At 44.1% G+C, this 19699-nt stretch overlaps 1 protein-coding gene and 1 long non-coding RNA gene across 2 annotated transcripts in view; one reads left to right on the plus strand and one right to left on the minus strand.

Moving 5' to 3' along the window:
- Positions 1-19699, plus strand: part of ZNF704 (zinc finger protein 704) — a 271560-nt gene that overhangs the window by 211824 nt on the left and 40037 nt on the right. Inside the window, exons 3-4 of the mRNA XM_021089176.2 lie at positions 1009-1112; positions 6912-7144. Of these exons, the coding sequence (XP_020944835.2) occupies positions 1009-1112; positions 6912-7144 (337 nt within the window). The remainder of the gene's footprint in view (positions 1-1008; positions 1113-6911; positions 7145-19699) is intronic.
- LOC146403822 (uncharacterized) overlaps positions 1-19699 on the minus strand; it is a 509633-nt gene that overhangs the window by 54108 nt on the left and 435826 nt on the right. The window lies entirely within an intron of this gene.

A 19699-nucleotide genomic window follows, 5' to 3' on the forward strand; every position in this document is an offset into this window, starting at 1 on the left:
CATAACTATGCCACTTGGCCTGCTTATAGCCTCCCGGTGACTTTCAGTTCCACTTGGAATAAAGTCGAAATATCTTCCATGGCCATAGACCCCACATTGTCCAGCTCTGCACCACATTCCCCCTTCTCCCACTACTGGGTCATTCTTTCAATATCTGGTGCTTGTTCCTGCTGCCTCAGTTTCACTGAGCTGCCTCTTCTGCTTGGGGTACATTTGCCCTTCTCCTCCTCCTTCACGCTTCAGCTCGGACACCATCACCATCTCAGAGAAGCCTTTCCTGAAGCCGTTAAGTGCAGCTGTCCATGGTCATTGTCATGTCAAACCATCTGTGCCATATGTAGCACTTGTCACTCTCAGAGATTATTCTCTGTCTTTTTTTTTTTTCTTTTTCTTTTACAGCTACACCTGCGGTATATGGAAGTTCCCAGGCTGGGGGTCGAAACAGAGCAGCAGCTGCTGGCCTGCACCACAGCCATAGCAACATGGGGATCTAGTCGCATCTGTGACCTATGTCACAGCTTGTGGCAAGACCCAATCCTTAACCCACTGAGTGAGGCCAATGATCAAACCCATGTGCTGATGGATACTATATCAGGTTCTTAACCAATGAGCCACAATGGGAACTCCTTTTCTCTTCCTTTTTGTTTGTTTACTAATAATTGCGTTTCTCCCTACCAGCCTGTCTGTTGTTGACCAAGCATCACCTATGCCTAGAAGAGTGTCTAGCCCAGTACAACACACTCAATACACACTTGTTGGGTGAATGACCAGCGAATGACTCCATCTCTCCTAATACTGTATGATTTTGACAGAATCACTTAACCTGTAGATCTCAGCTTCCTAATCTGTACAGTAAAAGTAACAGAGCAATTTGGTTTTCATGGTAAATGTGTATGGTAGCATGTGGTCCATAGCATGGCAGATGCAGAGGGAGCTTGGTAGTATGTAGTCCATAGCACAGCAGATGCAGGGTGAGCACAGTTAACAATGTCCCTCCCTGTTTTCCAGGAAATCTTCAGAGGAACTAGACATGGACAAGGTGACAGCAGCAATGGTACTGACCAGCTTGTCCACCAGCCCTTTGGTTCGGAGCCCTCCTGTGCGACAGAATGGTAAGCCTGGGTTGAGGGCACAGGGAAGGGTCCCCTGACCAGGAACAGGGCTTCTCTTCGAGGGGTCTCATTCCTGCCACACACAGTGAACTAACCCTCGCCCATTAGCAGGAAGCAAGGGGAAATGTGAAAGATGTAGTCCCAGAGCTCTCAGCAACCTCCACGTCATCCCAAAGACCCCACTGCATCTCATTCATACATCCATCCATTCAACCCACATTGGTTGATCCCCATCGCCTTTCTAGATCGCATCTTTGAGTACCTGTATTCCATTCTTTCCCCATGTAAATGGAGACTGGCCTAATGAGTTATTTCCCCAGCCCTTTTTTTTTTTCTGTTTGGTTGAAGAGGTAGTTGAAACATAGACCTCTGATGATTAAATATTTTGAAAAAGCACTAGCCCAAATGCCTTAATCTATTCTTTCATTCAATATGTATTTATTAGGTACCATTATAGATGATTTGAATACATCATTGAAACAATGTCCATACCCCCATGTAGTGTACAATCTCTTTGGGGGGAGAAAAGATGATCACAGGAGTTCCCGTCGTGGCGCAGTGGTTAACGAATCCGACTAGGAACCATGAGGTTGAGGGTTAGGTCCCTGCCCTTGCCCAGTGGGTTAACGATCCGGCGTTGCTGTGAGCTGTGGTGTAGGTTGCAGACGCGGCTCGGATCCCGCGTTGCTGTGGCTCTGGCATAGGCCGGTGGCTACAGCTCCAATTGGACCCCTAGCCTGGGAACCTCCATATGCCGCGGGAGCAGCCCAAGAAATAGCAACAACAACAACAACAAAAAGACAAAAAGACAAAAAAAAAAAAAAAGATGATCACAGCTGTATTAATGGTTAGCATTTATTGAGCACTTACTGTGTGCCAAGTACTAGGCTTGCTTTATCTCATGCAATTCTCACAACAGTTCTATGTGATGTCATCATCATTTTACAGATGAGTAAACCGAGGCACTTGGGGATTAATTAATTTGTAAAGAGCAGAGCTAAAATTCTATTCCATATCTTTCTGATTCAAGAGCTGCTATCTTAGTCATAACATAATCTTGACTCAGATGATTCAATATGATAAATCAGGAGGTCGATAGGAAATAAACTTGGCGAGCCTGGCAGGAAATCAGAGGGCCATGTATGCCTGGTTATGACTTTGGACATTAATCTGAGGCCAGGAAAGAGCTATTAAGTGATTTAGGGACTGGAAAGTTATGACTGGGTTTATTGGCAGAAACAAAAATGACAAAAAACAAAACCACATGAGTGTCTGGAACCTTGGTGGTCACCGTGTAGATGAATAGGGCGTGACTGAGAAACATGAAGAAGGCAGAATCAACAGGACCTGGTGATGGACAGAGAGGATAAAGGAGAGGGAGGGACAAGGGTGACTTCCGGCCAGTCACTGTGCTTCAGCAAGGAAGCCCATTCCGTGAGACAGGGAACAAAGGCAGAGGAATACATCAATTAGTGAATGTTTGGAGCAAGAGGTGGGGTTGCTGATGAAGACGGTAAATCCAGTTTGAACAGGTTTCGTAGGGAGAGCCTGAGGACCGCTCCAGGGGCAGCATCTGCTAGAGATTGGGGTGCAGCCTGGGAGAGAGATCTGGGCTGATGTGGAAGCAGAAGCTTGAGTCTGGTGCCTTAGACCACTTGGCCATCCTGGCATCTTATTAGATCTGGGCAGGTGTGGGATTTGAAGGCAGCATTTTGAAGCCATGAGTATAGATGAAATCACCCCGAGAGAGTTGTGGAGGAATGGAGGCTGAAGAGAAGGTAGCCAAGGGGGATATGGTGAGGCTTGTCATCCTATAAGGAGAAGAACCCAGGAAGAAGCAGAGGGGTAACTGGAGAAGTGGAGGAACCTAGGAGAGTGTGATTTCGTGGAAGCCAAGGGAAGAGCATGTTTTAAGGAGCAACATCTGATACTTCAGAAGGTCAAGTGTGAAAAGGATCTTGATGAATTCTGCATCAAGAGGAATTTGGCAGTTTGGGCAAGAGCGACCATGGTAGACCATGGAGTGGAAGCCACATTGAAGTTCAGTGAAATGTAATGCACTAAGGCGGCTGAATGGAACTTACTAGTCAGGGAACACCTTCTCTCAAAAGTCAGCCTAGGGAGTCCCCTGGGGTCTCAGTGAGTTAAGGATCTGGTGTTGTGACTGCTGTGTGGGTTCAATCCCTGGCGCAGGAACTTCCTTGTTCCTCAGGCATGGACCAAAAAAAAAAAAAAAAAAAAAAAAAAAAAAAAAAAAAAAAAAAAAATACCAAGCTAGTCAATAAGGAGCTAGAGCCATGGTTCACACATAATCAGGTTGTAAGCATGAGGTGTTAACATAAATTTGTTGATCATCCACTGAGTGAGTCCTCGGCAAAACTTACTCCAATCCATTCGTAAGTGGGAAGCATGATCATAGATGCTGGGAATCCTGGAGTTCTGGTTGTGGCTCTGCGGGTTAAGGACCTGACATTGTCTTTGTGAGGATTTGGGTTAGATCCCTAGCCTTGTTCAGTCAGTTAAGGATCTGGTGTTGCTGCAAGGTGTGGTGTGGGGTTGCAGATGCTGCTTAGATCTGGCATCATTGTGGCTGTGGTGTAGGCTGGCAGCTGTAGCTCTGATTTGACCCTTAGCCCAAGAACTTGCATATGCTCGGGTATGGCTCTAAAAAGGAAAAAAAAAAAAAAAAAAAAGATTCTGGGAATTCAAATCAGTACCAGAAATCAGAAGTGCCACTGTCATGATTCACCACACTGGGGTGACGTTACCTCTTCACACAGAGTGGTTGCGGTGCTCTTGAGATGAGCCCAGTGTTTCCTGATATCTTTCTTAGTTTGGCAAAGCATCTAAAGAAAGATTATAGTAAAAACAAAACTGAAGTCATTCCCCCAAACCTATTCTAGGAATAAAGAATTACAGAATTTCATGAAATCTTCAGGAGAAAACAGTAATTTTGATATAATCATTATTTTTAACCACTGGATTTTTAAAATTAAGAGCATTTTAAATATTCCTTTGGGAGTTCCCATGGTGGCTCTGTGGTTAATGAACCCAACTAGGATCCATGAGGATGTAGGTTCGATCCCTAATCTTCATCAGTGGGTTAAGGATGGCATCGCCATGAGCTGTGGTGTAGGTCGCAGACAAGGCTTGGATCTGGCATTGCTGTGGCTGTGGTGTAGGCTGGCAACTCCAGCTCTGATTTGACTCCTAGCCTGGGAACTTCCATATGCCACAGGTGCAGCCCTAAAAAGGAAAATAAATAAATAAATAAACACACACATATATATATTCCTTTGTCTTGAAATGTTAGAATCAAAATAAAGCTTTTGCTTCTTCAGTACAAAGTTTTCTTAGCGTAGTTATAAAGAAAACAGTGATTTTGACTTTAAAAATAACTACCCAAATAGTAACTCCAAATTTCTGATATCTCTCAATTTATTGTGCAATAGGATGCAAATTCTTAAAAAGGAGAGCAATTTATGATAGTGAAGGCTTTTGTTTTAGAAATAAAGATGATCTCCAGAATTATTACATATCAGTGAATTTTTGGAAATTGTTTTGATCCTTTATATGCTGGAAAAGGATCATTTTGTTAGGATGTGGGTCTGCAAAGAGGGCAAGATTCCAGCAAAATGTCTATCAGCATTCTTGGCAAATACATAAGATAAGGCACCACTGCTTTCTAAAAAATGTTATGAATTGGTTTTGACCTTCTTCTGAAAAATTTATTTCTGCATTCCATAGTTCTTTTGATTAAATAGTGTTTCTAAAGGAAATGTTATTCACAAGTAAACACAAATTAACTTTTGGCATTGGCATGAGGCAGTGTAACCACACGGTAACAACAGTTGGCTCTCAAAATAATTGCAGTTTCTTTACTTAAGATGATTACACATCTCTGCACCATGAACTTATTTTATTTTACAAGTCATGCTGCAGTATATTTATAAGCTTCCTGGGCCTGCCAAGTGACTTTGTCACACCAGGTAATATGACCTAAATCATTACATGAGGCTTCTCTTAAAGTCATGTTGTCTTGAATGGAGCTTTCTTATTTATTGCAGGCAATTTGGGTCCAGAGAGCATAACAGTCTCTGGGGAGACCGCAGGGAACGAGATGCTAATTTAGTTTTGTTGATGCTGTCAAGGTGTGAGCCTGCATAAGTGACCATTTGATTCTGAAAGAGCCTTGCTGTAATGAGATGGTTAACTTCCTCCTGCTATTCAGCTTGACTGAACTCCACTCATCTCACTGAACTTTTTGCTTCACATAGTGGAGGAATGCGCTGGAAATCTATAATTAGGCAAAAGTAGTGGAGACATTTTTCCATGAATGCTAGTCTGCCGTTTGTCTTCACTTCATTTCTGATTACCCAGATGTTAAGAGCATTTTTTTTTAATGAGGCATTTTGGGATTTTTTTTTTTCCTCCTTGTAGTTAGAATATAGTTTTAATATATTCAAGAGGCACATTAATATGGAGGAGAAATTATCCTAAAAGCAAGCTGAATTTATACAAATGCTAATTAAGATTGGGCATTTTATAAAGTAAAGCAAATCTTCAGTGATTAAAGGAGCCTCCTGAAGGTATTCCAACTGGGCAAAGATCTATCTACATTAGCAAGCATTTCATCATGTTTTCCCCCACAAGTGGAAAGGTGAAATTCAATACCAGTCTTGTCAGTAATTATTGCCAATAAATCCTCATCCGATCTCAGCTTTGCCAGGGAGAAAGGAGGATACTAACAGCACAAGTGCCTGCACAGGAGGAGAAAAAGGTCAACTGGTAGACCAGGGTTTGGGGCTCTGGCCCATGTGTGTTATGTACTAGTCATAGCCAAGTGGCAAGTCCCAACTTCTTGGTACCTCAGGGTCCTCATCTGTGAAATGGGCATGATAATCCTTACTCCGAAAGATAGATATTGTGAGAATGCATGAGATTGTGTGAATAAACTTTATAAGACATAAAACCCCCACCAAATGTAAGGCAGTGTTATTTCAGGAGAGTAAATGGCTTTTGGTGACTAATCAGAAAGGATTTCTCTTAGGTTCTTAAATCTTAGACTAGCTTTTTCTATAAGCATAGTCTAAGGGTCACGGTCCTATAAGAGATAACTTTTAAAAAGTTAAAATGCTGAGTTGGAGGGGGTGAGTAGGAGGATCCACAAATAGGACACATAATTTCTCCCTTAGAAATGCAGTATAGGGAGTTCCCATTGTGACCAGTGGTTAACCATCCCGGCTAGTATCCATGAGGATGCGGGTTCGATCCCTGGCCTCTTTCAGTGGGTTAAGGATACAGCATTGCTGTGGCTGTGGCATAGGCCAGGCAGCTACAGCTCCGATTCCACCCCTAGCCTGGGAGCCTCCATATGCTGCTGGAGCGTCCCTAAAAGAAACAAACAAACAAAAACAAAAACAATATATAAACGCTGATCTTCCCAAACCTAGTGAATCTACACATCTTTCTTTTCCTTGTTTTCATGTAATCTCCACTATCATCCTAAAGAACAAGCGTGGCACAAGGCCCATCAGAAAACTCTTGGAAAAAACCTGTTATGTGATTAAAATAAATGTTTATAAATTATAATGTGACCTCTTTTTTGGAGGTATAGAGTATAACATACATACTCAGCTGGTGCAAATTACTCAGAGGGCTGTAGGCGCTATCATCAGCGTCTAGAATCCAGGACCCCGTCTCCCCCCCTGAAATCCCACCACCCCTGCCCCGCCCCCGCCCCCTGGGCTCCGGGTGTCCCTAACTGAGTACTGACGCGGAGCTTGTGTGCGCGGACAGAGGGCCTGAGTGGATCCTGGAAGGAGGGGGGCGGCGTGCCTTCCAGCACCAGCAGCAGCGGCTACTGGAGCTGGAGCGCCCCCAGCGACCAGTCCAACCCGTCCACGCCGTCGCCGCCCCTGTCCGCCGACAGCTTCAAGCCCTTCCGCAGCCCCGCGCCCACGGACGACGGCATCGACGAGGCGGAGGCCAGCAACCTTCTCTTTGACGAGCCCATTCCCAGGAAACGAAAGGTGGGTTTGGGGTTTTCACTGCAGAAATGTGCTTTCCATCCGCCTTCCAAAGGCGGCTCCGAGCCTGGGTGGTGATTCTGGCCCTTCTCCCCACGCCCCTTTTGATCAACAGAAGCAGCCTCTGTTCCCCTCTTAAGATTCTTTGACGTTTCAAAATAAACTAAGGGTCATGACTAAAGACAGATATAAAAGACTATAAAACACCGATATGTTTCTGCCGCTATCTTCCAGATACACCTTCCACCACCCCAGTCCCATCCCTTTCCCTGGTTCTAAGTTGCTGCCCTGGTGTAAGAGTTATCATCAGGAAACCTGGCACTTACCAGTATTTGGAAGTTAAAAAAAAATTGGACTTCAGGCTTGGTTTGGTAATTAACTCATTCTCTTGGTGGGGACTTAACTTTTTCATCTGTAAAATAAAATTAATGTTTTTCTCTTTTCTGCTTCACTGAGCCCTGAAAGGTTGTTGGAAAGAATATTTTGCATCTTTATAAAACCAGATTGAAATACACATGAAAGCTAACATATAAACATATGTAGTACCTACATAGCCCAAATTATGTATTCATTACATTAGGTGTGAAATAAGGAGATCTAATGAATTGACTTAATCAATTAAGCGGTTACATTTTAATATTTTATTATTTTTAATGATTTTTATTTTTTCCATTATAGTTGTTTTACAGTGTTCTGTCAATTTTCCACTGTACAGCCAAGTGACCTAGCCTCACACACACACACATTCTTTTTCTCACATTATCCTCCATCATGTTCCATCACAAGTGACTAGATATAGTTCACAGTGCTATACAGCAGGATCTCATTGCTTATCCTTTCCAAATGCAATAGTTTACATCTGTTAACCCCAAGCTCCCAGTCTACCCCACTCCCTCCTCCTCCCCCTTGGCAACTGAAAGTCTGTTCTCCGAGTCCATGAGTTTCTTCTCTGCAGAAAGATTCATTTGTGCAGTATATTAGATTCCAGATATAAGTGGTATCTTATGGTTTTTTGTCTTTCTCTTTCTGACTTAATTCACTTAATATGAGAGTCTCTAGCTCCATCCACCTTGCTGCAAATGGCATTGTCTTATTCTTTTTTATGGCTGTGTAGTATTCCATAGTATATATGTACCACATCTTCTTAATCCATTCATCTGTCGATGGTTACATTTTTAGTTAATCCTCGAAGTAATCCTATACAGTGAGTTTTATTTTCCCATCTTGATGAGGAGATTAAGGACCAGGGAGGTTATTATACATTCAACTCACCTCTGTCATGCAGGTTAAAAAGGGCCATCATTCTAACCCAGGTCTGCCAGAACCAGAAGCTCATATTCTTTTCATTCTTCCCACATACATTTAAATTATTATGTTCACTCACAATTTTTTAAAGTGTTTCTACTTCATAAAGAAATACTACTGCTATATCCAAAACACTTTAACTTTATTTTTTAAATTTCCGTGTAAATATGAAACATTTTATTACATATTAATTTTTTGATTTGCAGTTGGTACCTTTATTATTAATGATTATTCACCAACAAAAATCCAAAGAAAACCCTGAGGAGGGAGTTCCTGTTGTGGCTCACTGGTAAGGATCCCTAGTAGCATCCATGAGGACACGGGTTTGATCCCTGTCCTCACTCAGTGGGTCAAGGATCCGGCGTTGCTGTAAGCTGTGGTATAGGTCTGCAGCTGCAACTTAGATTCAATCCCTAGCCTGGGAACTTCCATATGCCACAGGTGGGCCCCTCCCCCCCCCAAAAAAAGAAAAGAAAACCCTGAGGACTACAATGCAACCTTCCCTCCCCCCCCCCAATTCATTTCAAAGAGAAAAACGAAGAAATGGCATTGCTCCAACACTGTCCCTCCTTGGCGTCTCTTAGCATCCTTGCAGAGTGTGTGACAGTGTCCATGGTGCAGGCACTCTGTCTGCCCAGAGAAACAAGCCTTAAAGTAGTCTCCTGTCCTTCTCAGAGGCAGCAGCATGAAGAGCTGCTGTTTCACACACTGGTCCTTCAGGCAGGGGGCCTGGAGTTGTTCTTGCATCCCATGGGTTCCCAGAGACACTGGGTTTTTGCTTGGCTAGCAGGGGAGAGAGGCTAGTAGAGGAGCTGGCACTTGTATCAGTGGGACTCCTCAGGCAAGACGGCTGCATGGATCTGGAGTCTTGTCCTGTTGCTTCAGTCTGCACAGACATTCTCTTTGGAGCCCTCAGAGTGTGTGGTCCTTGCTGTCATGAAGTGTGGTCCAGCCCAGTGGCAAGAACTCACAGCACAGGGAACCCTCATGCTTGTAAAGTGCATTGGGAAGGAAAGTCAGCCACAGCCTGTCCTTTCTAGTGGAGCCATGAGCCAGAATTTACACTCTTGCATTGCAATTAGGCTGCATTGGTCAGATTCACATGTAAGGTCTATAGATGTCAATTAGGGGAAAGTCACGTCACCAATGGAAAAGAAAAAAAAAGCAGCAGCACTTAGTTGAAGGGCACAGACCCACTTTGCAGGTAGGAATGAATGAATGTTTGAGAACCATGTTCCTCCTTCTTTCTTTCTAACTTCTCCCTCTGTTCAGACCCTACGAAGTTTCCCCAGGGCAATACCAAGAGGATAAAGCTTATGGTCCCTGATGTTTAATGCATGGATCTTACATGGACCAAGGCACTGGCTTTTGAACTTGAAGTTACTTTGAAGAGTGAGAGTAACCAGAAAGTAGGATGGTCACAATTCATTTTTTTTTTTTTTTTTTTTTTTTTTTTTTTGGCCACATGGGCAGCACGAGGAAGCTCCTAGGCCAGGGATCAAACCCAGTCCATAGCAGTGGCAACACTGGATCATTAACCAGTAAGCCACCAGGGCACTCCTGCAATTCATCTTTTTAATGTATTAAGTGAACCAGTATTTACTGAGCACCCAGCAGGCACAGTGCTTGATGCCCTGAGATTAAGGCATAGTCCCTTCCTTCCAGGTTGGAAGTTGGGTGGTGGATATAGTGTAAAGAGGCAGTAATAATTGTGAGTGACCAATGCTATACTCACAATGAGGTAGAAATACAGTTGCTGAAATGCAGCTATTTTAGAGTTTTTAAAATCATATTTTTAAAGATTTCTAAGAGTTCATTGCCTCCTGCATTTGGCAGTATGTGGTGGTCAGTGAAACTTTCTGAAATCATTTTATTTTCCTCTTCATTCCTTCAGATTCATAGTATTCGTTTGAGACCATGGGCAATTATGATGGTCATATGTCTTGTGAGGATGGTTACAGAACCTTCGAGGCCAAACTGTAGATCTCAATCCAGTAGTGGGTTATGAATTCACTTAATGAGCTGCAAACAGCACATCTTTAATGAATACGATAGAAGAGGGTGCAGTGTATGTAATCGGGCTGAGTACTGTTTCTGGAGGCTTTGGTTTCAGTCATACACTTGTGTGTCTACTAAACAGAATGTATCTCTTACTGTGGCTCATGGTCAAAAAAGTGTGGAAAGAAGTTCCCTGTTGGCGCAGTGAATTGAGAATCTGGCATGGCCGCTACTATGGCTCAGGTCACTGCTGTGACGCAGGTTCAGTCCCTGGCCCAGGAACTTTTGCATGCCCTTGAAACAGCACCCCCCACCAAAAGAAAAAAATTTTTTTTAAAGTTTGGAAGCCCTTGTTCTTTATTATAAAGAAAGGGAACATGGTAAGTCATAAATGAAGGAGTTTTACTCAGAATTCAAAAGATCTTCATTCTTGGAGTTCCCCCTTGTGGCTCAGCAGAAACTAGTATCCATGAGGATGTGGGTTTGAGCCCTGGCTTCATTCAGTGGGTTAAGGACCCAGCATTGCCATGAGCTGTGGGGTAGATCACAGACTTGGCTTGGACCTGGCATTGTTGTGGTTGTGGTGCAGGCCGACCCCTGGCCCAGAAACTTCCACATGCTGCAGATGCAGTGTATGAAAAAGAAAAAAAAATCCTCATTCTCAACTCAGTTCTGTTACCCTGAAAACTTAAGGAAGACATTTCATTTCTTTTTTTTGTTTGTTTTGTTTTCTTTCCTTCTTTCTTTTTTTTCTTTCTTTCTTTCTTTCTTTATTGTCTTTTTGCCTTTTCTAGGGCTGCTCCCACGGCATATGGAGGTTCCCAGGCTAGGGGTCGAATCGGAGCTGTAGCCACCAGCCTACACCAGAGCCACAGCAATGCAGGATCTGAGCCACGTCTGTGACCTACACCACAGCTCAGGGCAATGCCGGATCCTTAACCCACTGAGCAAGGCCAGGGATCGAACCTGCTACCTCATGGTTCCCAGACGGATTCGTTAACCACTGAGCCATGGCGGGAACTCCACATTTCATTTCTGATCATCAACTTCATCTGTTCAAATAGGCAAGCAGGACAACCCTCTCTCAGGAAAATCATGAAGATTAAATGTGACCAGCCATAAGTAGAAAGGGCTTATAACCCTTAAACTCTGTGTACTGGAAGGTAGCAACTTGGTAATAGACATTTTAGGACCTGAAACAAAGGGGCCAGAGGCACACCCCACACTGATTATGAAGCAATGACTGTCTCTATGGAAACTACCTTGTCACTTTTCCTCACTCTCACCTCTCTGGTGACCCCCATTCCACTTACATAAAGAGGAAGAGAGAGTCATTGCCTAGACAAGGCACTATCACCTACTCTCAGTAGTGAGCAGGAAACCAGTGCTGATAATAACTATATTTGCATGTTTGGTTACCGTTTACAAAATGCTTTTAAGTTCAGCATATCACTGGAGTTCCCATTGTGGCTTAGCAGGTTAAGAACCTGACAGTGTCCCTGAGGATACAGGGTTAGTCCCTGGCCTCGCTCGGTGAGTTAAGGATCCAGCATTGCTTTGAGCTATGGCCTAAGTCACAGACACGGCTCGGATCTGGCGTTGCTATGGCTGTGGTGTCGGCCAGCAGCTGCAGCTCCAATTCAACCCCTAACTTGGGAACTTCTATGTGCTGAAGGTGCGGCCGTAAAAGGAAGAAAAAAAAAAATCAGCATATGGTTTATTTTTTTTTTATTTTATTTTTTATTTTTTGCTTTTTAGGGCTATACCTGGAGCATATGTTAAGTTCCCAAGCTAGGGATTGAATTGAATAAGAACTCCAGCTGCTGGCCTACACCACAGCCACAGCAACACGGGATCGGAGCCACTTCTGTGACCTACACTGCAGCTCATGGCAACACCAGATCCTTGACCCAACTGAGTGAGGCCAAGGATCAAGCTCACATCCTCATGGATACCAGTTGGATTTGTTACTGCTGAGCCATGATGGGATCTCCCAGAATTCAGCACATCATTTAATTCATCATCCCCATTGTACAGAAGCAGCTCACTGAGGTTATATGAATTGCCCCAGACTGAGTAACTTATAGTATGTTAGAGTTAAGACCAGCTTAGCTGAAATAGCAGAGATGAAACTCTTGAGGCAAATTAATTCAAGGAACATACATTTCCTTCTGCCATCCAGAAGGCAATAACATGGAAAGAGAATAGCCAGACCCAGGTACAGCCAACATTACATGGCAGGAGTTCCCGTCCTGGCACAGCAGAAATGAATCCGACTAGGAACCATGAGGTTGCAGGTTCGATCCCTGGCCTCGCTCAGTGGGTTAAGGATCTGGCGTTGCTGTGAGTTGTGATGTAGGTCGAAGATGTGACTCGGATCTGGAATTTCTGTGGCTCTGGTTTAGGCCAGCAGCTATAGCTCCCATTAGACCCCTAGCCTGGGAACCTCCATATGCTGCAGGTATGGCCCTAAAAAGACAAAAGACAAAAAAAAAAAAAAAAAATTACATGGCAGAGTGGGAATGGGGTGCAGAGATTTCACAAAGAAATCAAAGACAGCAAGAGGAACTCGAGACAGTCTCTGGAGGTCAGCCAGCCCACTGCATCAAGTGCCCTCCTCGCAGAATTTTCCCTCTGGAATTTCAGACTGACTGTACTTTCAACTGCAGAGAAAAAAACCCTGATGATGTATGAGACAGGCCTCTGGGAAGGTGCAATTCCCATCATGACCACAAGGTGATGCAGTGACCCTAAACACAGCCACTCCAGAGGTCGGGGAGAAAAAGATTCCGTGGATGGCCAAAAGTTAACCATCAATTCCTGAAGACCTCTAGAAAATCAGGAAGAGCTGATAACTAATTATTCATGTGCTTTCCCCCCCCCCGTCCATTCTTGATACTGCAAGATTCTGGATTTGTCCATTCCTAAACAGGGTGAAACAGTTCCAGCTCTAGAATTAGCACCAAATAGTTGGAGTAGCTCCAAGACTCATGTGACCTAACAAGTCACTTGATCTCTCTAAGCCTCAGTTTCCTTCTCTGTAAAACCTGAGCACCATATTGATCAAGTTGTTACAAGCATTATATGAGCCATAAATGCTGGCTGTTAAAATTCTGCTTTCCTTTTTATCCATTTGACAATGGACTGAATGGAAATTTGAGATGTGTGGGTACAGAGGAAGGGGGCTGTCTGCCTCCATCCTCCATCCTAACCATGCCAAGGCCACTGCCGTTCAGGACACTCTGGGCCCCTCATCCACCTCAAGCCACCTTGGGCATATTTAAGGTGAATGGCAGAGGCCAGCCTACAGCAGGTGAGTTGGTGAAGGCAGCAATAACAGTGGCAGACATCAGGGGTCCAACAGGGAAATTCGACTCAGAACCTTGCAGTTCAGGACATCAGCACAACTCAAAGGTGGTCACAAAATTCCAGCCTTCATCATTTTCATCGCTCTCAGAGGTGGCTTGATATGAACCATTTTACCCGAGATCAGGGGAGAATCTCAAGTCAGCGAGAAAATGGCTCAGTTCACATCAGGTGTTTCGGTCCTAGTTGTAGAGTAGTAAACAGTGAATTAATCATTCACTCCACTCTGCATGTTGAGTCTTTCAGGATCAGAAAGCAATGAATCATCTTAAATTGCGAATAACTGCTCTGGAAAGAAAACAGACCCACAAGGCCCTCACAAATACACCTGTTGCCAGTTTCAGCATGGACTTGATTCCTAACCCATGATTTTTGAGCAGAGAAGTGCCTTCCATAAGAAGAACTGCTGCTCCAGAAATAGACCCATCTGTTAGAACTTGCCGGGGAGGGTGGTGCTACAAAAAGCAGCTCCGGGTCACACTGAAGGATTTCACGGTGATGACACAGCATCAACAGCCAGAGCCAGGGAGCCGATGGACCTCAGGGAGGGTCAAGGTAGAGAAGGAGGAGATCTAGGCAATTTCATGACAGCATCTCAGAGTAGTCTGCCAGGCAGTATATGGTCCAGGCACTGGAGCCCAGAAGACTTCAGAAGTCATCTAACTTAGGGAGTTCCCGTCATGGCTCAGTGGTTAACGAATCCGACTAGGAACCATGAGGTTGCTGGTTCGATCCCTGGCCTTACTGAGTGGGTTAAGGATCCGGCGTTGCCATGAGCTGTGGTGTAGGTCGCAGACGCAGCTCGGATCCCAAGTTGCTGTGGCTCTGGCATAGGCCGGTAGCTACAGCTCTGATTAGACCCCTAGCCTGGGAACCTCCATGTGCTGCGGGAGCAGCCCTAGAAAAGGCAAAAAAAAAAAAAAAAAAAAAAAAAAAGAAAGAAAGAAAGAAAGAAATCATCTAATTTAGGCTCATCCTTTTCCAGTTACAGGACCAGGACCATGCACTTTTGGAATTCACAGATTGGAAAAACAGATAATGACAAGGGATTTCTATTAATTCAGGACGCTTTTGCTGTTGTCTTAGAAATAATTTTAAATCTACCCTATATTTAGGTTTTGTTTCCACACAATAAAATGAACCCATTTACAGTGAGTTTTGGGGAGGGGTTGGTTTTTTGTTTTTTGCTTTTTAGGGCCATACCAGAGGCATATGGAGGTTCCCAGCGAGGGATCAAACCAGAGCTACAGCTGCCATCCTACACTACAGCCACAGCGACGCCAGATCCTTAATCCAACGAATGAGGCCAGGAATGGAAACTGCAGCCTTGTGGTTACTAGTCAGATTTTTTTTTTTTTTTTTTTTTTTTTTTTTTTTTGGTCTTTTCGTCTTTTCTTGGGCCGCTCCCGCGGCATATGGAGGTTCCCAGGCTAGGGGCTGAATCGGAGCTGTAGCCACCGGCCTACGCCAGAGCCATAGCAATATGGGATCCGAGACATGTCTGCAACCCACACCACAGCTCATGGCAATGCCGGATCCTTAACCCACTGAGCAAGGCCAGGGATCGAACCTGCAACATCATGGTTCTTAGTCGGATTCTTTAACCACTGCGCCACGACGGGAACTCCTACTAGTCAGATTTGTTTCCACTGCACCACAATGGGAACTCCTCCAGTGAGTTCGATTAATGTCATCACCTGAGCAACCACCACTCTGATCCAGGCCAGCAGGCCTTATGCCCTCTGCGATCCAGTCTGCTCCCTACCCTAGTAGGCAGCCACAGACCTGACTTCCATCACTAGAGATTAATTTCACCCATTGTAAATGGAATCAGAGAGTGTCTACTTTTTGGTGTACAAAATTCCAAGTGTTGGCCATGGGAACTCTCATCCATTGCTCTTGGGAAGGTAAAACGTAAAATGGTACAGCCACCTTGTAAAGCAGTTTGGCCGTTTCTTATAAAAGTTAAATATATACTCACCATATGACCCAGTAATTCCATTCTTATTTACCTAGGAGATAAGAAATCATGTCCCCAAAAACGCTTGTAGACAAATTTCACAGCAGTTTTGTTCATTGTCACCCCAATCTGCAAACCTGTTTCTGTAAATAGGTAGTGGATAAACAATTTGTGGTACATTCATATAAATGGAATATTGCAGCACAGTATGTGGGAATTAATGACTGAAATAGCAACCAGTGGAAGAATCTCAAGAACATTAAGCTGAGGTATACAAGCCAGACACAAAAGAATACATTCCGTATTATTCATTTACAAAAATCTTTTTGTTCTTTTAAAATTTTATTTAGGAGTTCCCATTGTGGCTCAGTGGGTTGAGAAGCTGACATAGTGTCCGTGAGGATGTGGGTTTGATCCCTGGCCTCCCTCAGTGGGTTGGGGATCCGGCATTGCCGTGAGCTGTGATGTAGGTCCCAGACGTGGCTCAGATCTGGTGTCGCTGTGACTGTGGCATAGGCCAGCAGCTGCAGCTCTGATTCAACCCCTAGCCTGGGAACTTCCATATGCCATAGGTGCGGCCCTAAAAAAAATAAAATAAAATAAAATATTATTTATTGCCACAGCATCTGTAAATGGCACATAGATATGGGAGGCCATATGTTTAATCCCTTCTTAATATACATTTGAATTTATCTATCACATTGCATTCACCTCACACACCTCACAGATCCAAAATCACTAACCTTGTTCAATCCTCTAGTTTTACAAATAAAGAAGTAAAGCCCCAAAGCAGTAAAATGACTCATATAAGGCTGCTTTCCCAGTAAAGAAAAGAACAGGAACCCCTATAGCTTTGAACAGCTTCTGATTTTTTTAAAGACAGTATTTATCAGTCTTTTGGAATCTGCCGAGGGTCTGAGTGGACCTCCTGATCCTGAGAGAGCCATTGAAGGGTCTGCCAAGGGTGTGGGTTCCCATGAAGCTACTCAAGGAAGCATGTGTGAGGTGGCACACTCACCTGTGCGTAATAATTGGACCCTCATTTCTCTGGGAAGCTTGGATGTATGAGTGTCCACCCGCATCCCAACACACACACACATACCAGTAGCCAAGGAAATTCTTAATTGCCTCAGAAAAGACAACTTGGCATTAACCCCAGGCTGCTATCTGGTAAGCAGGTCATGTGATATTTAAAGCCATGCTTATGTACCTTCTGTAATAGAGCTGCCCCTGGGCATGCCATATGACACTTCAAAATCTAGCCTTATGGAGTTCCCGTTGTGGTTCAGCAGGTTAAGAACCCAACATAGTTTCTGTGAGGATGCAGATTTAAATCCCTGGCCTCCCTCCGTGGGTTAAGGACCCAGCATTGAGGAAAGCTGTGGCGTAGGTCACAGATGCAGCTGCGTCTGGTGTGGCTGTGTCTGTGGCATAGACCTCAGCTGCAGCTCTGATTTAATCCCTAACCTGGAAACTTCTATATGCCGCAGGTGCGGCCGTAAAAAGGAGAAAAAAAAAAATCCAGCTGTGCTTTCACTCTTGGAACTGAAGGTGACCTTGTCAAGCCTGCATACCAGTCTGGGTTTTATCAGGAAAATAGAAGCTACTCCATGCATGAGATAATTCAAAACCAGCATGGAGCTTGCCATGGGAGGGGAAGCAGAAAAAACATGAAGGAAGCCTTGGCCAAAGATCTCTACTATAGCCCCAAGGCAGTTGGTATCAGAGACATTGTGGAATCTGCTGCAAAAGTGATGAATCTCCAGGAAGTTCTCCCCAACCCTCATGGCCCACAACACCAACGCTGGGTGATTCTAGAGTTTTCCTGCGAACATCACATTGGGCATGTGTGAGATTCCATGAGTCTGCTTGTAACTGCAGGAGCTTCCACTAAAATCCGGCAAGTGTGTGGAAGAACCTAGCACTTCGTGGTTCCCAACCGACAGTGGCCTCGCTGTACCTCGGACAGTCCAGTTTTGTGAACATGTGTTCAAGCCGCGAGGAGAAGCCAGGGCTGAAGCACAGATGGGCACGTTCAGACTTGGCAGCTGTAACTCTGCTGGCAGCTTTGCTTGGTTTGGCTTCTTTGGGTGAGCTTGGACTCATGTGGCAATCCGGGCTCTGTTTATTTAGCTATTTTTTCCTGTTCTCCTCCTCCTGTGTCTGGCTTTCCTTTAGTATATCAGTGAGTAGTCTGTTGACGAAGGATTTGTCTCCATGGAATGTAGTTAGGGGACTTTAAAAAGTACTTCACCGCCATTTAAGGACTTTGTCGTTTGACCCGAGTATGTCCTTTGCCTCTGTGGACAGAAGTCACTGATTTCATTACAGTTGAGATGACCATGCTAGTATACTTTTATTTTCAAAAATTAGTCAAGCAAGTATTATAGGGTGACTTTCATTTTTAAAGATAAGGTGGAGTTCCCATCGTGGCTCAGCGGAAACGAATCTGATAAGGATCCATGAGGACACAGGTTCGATCCCTGGCCTCCCTCAGTGGGTTAAGGATCTGGTGTTGCTGTGAGCTGTGGTATAGGTCGCAGATAAGGCTTGGATCTGGCATTGCTGTGGCTCTGGCCTAGGCCAGTGGCTACAGCTCCAGTTGGACCCCTAGCTTGGGAACTTCCATGTGCCACAGGTTCGGCCCTAAAAAGACAAAAAAATAAAAAATAAAAGTAGGGTAATTTTCACATATGGAAATTAATGTAGAAATGAGATACCCTTCTCTAGTATTTCCACCGTGCAATAATACATTTTTATCTGCATTACATACCCCCCAAAATATAATGTTGTTTATATTCTTTTATAACCTACTTTTCCCCTATTTCAGTCAAGGTCCTGGAGGAAGCTGATGGTGTACTCAAGTGGGGTTATTGGGAAAATTGAATAAAGAGGTTCTTTATACATATGTAGAAAGGATTAGGGGAGATCAGAAGGGGTGCGGTACCCTGGGGTAAAGAGCATTACCACCCCTAAGCCTGAAGAGGCATGTAAAGAGAGGGGCTTCCAGAACCCAGAGGTTCTGCCTTCCAAGCTCTCTTCCTGTTTCTACCTCCTGTTGGTCAAATCCACCAAAGAACCAGTGGGCAAGGGACCCGGTTGTTAGAGAAAGGTCAACCTCCAGGGCACTGAGCAGGGTGGAGAAGGGAGCAGTGTGAACCTATAGGAGCAAAGAGGAAGTATCAGCGATCCCCTTACTACACTGGGAACCTGTGTTTTCATGTCAAAGAAGCTTTTCTCACAAGTTTATTATTATTATTATTATTATTATTATTATTATTATTATTATCATCATTATTATTTTGCTTTTGGGGGCTGCACCTGCAGCATGTGGAAGTTCTCAGGCTAGGGGTCAAGTGGGAACTGTAGCTGCCAGCCTAGCCACAGCCACAACAACTCAGGATCCAAGCCACATCTGCTACCCACACCACAGCTCACGGCAACGCCGGATCCTTAACCCACTGAGTGAGGCCAGGGATCGAACCTGCAACCTCATGGTTCCTAATCAATTCATTTCTGCCGCACCACAACGGGAACTCCCTTCACAACTTTATTTTTAAGGTTCCTTAATATTTGGTTACATAAAATTAATGTAACTATTCCCCCATTGTCATCCTTAAGATTATTTCTCATTTTTCACTGTTCTAAAAAGTCGGTATGAGAAATGCTGCAAAATTTGGTTGTGATAATTGCTGTACACCTATAAATGTAATAAAATTCATTAAGTAATTAAAAATAAATAAATAAAAAGTCAGTATGCTGCATGTGCCGCCCTAAAAAGAAAAAAAGGAAAAAAGAAAAAGAAAAAAAAGGAGTTCATGGCTAAGTGATAATGAACCCAACTAAAATGTGGGTTCCATCCCTGGCCTTGCTCAGTGGGTTAAAGATCCGGCATTGCTACGAGCTGTGGTGTAGGTCGCAGACATGGC

The sequence above is a fragment of the Sus scrofa genome, chromosome 4 (genome assembly GCF_054392235.1).
Source record: "Sus scrofa isolate SSC_HxYL_T2T_F1_AM1 chromosome 4, Sscrofa_HxYL_maternal_Yorkshire_Landrace_v2.0, whole genome shotgun sequence".
Lineage (NCBI taxonomy): Eukaryota > Metazoa > Chordata > Mammalia > Artiodactyla > Suidae > Sus > Sus scrofa.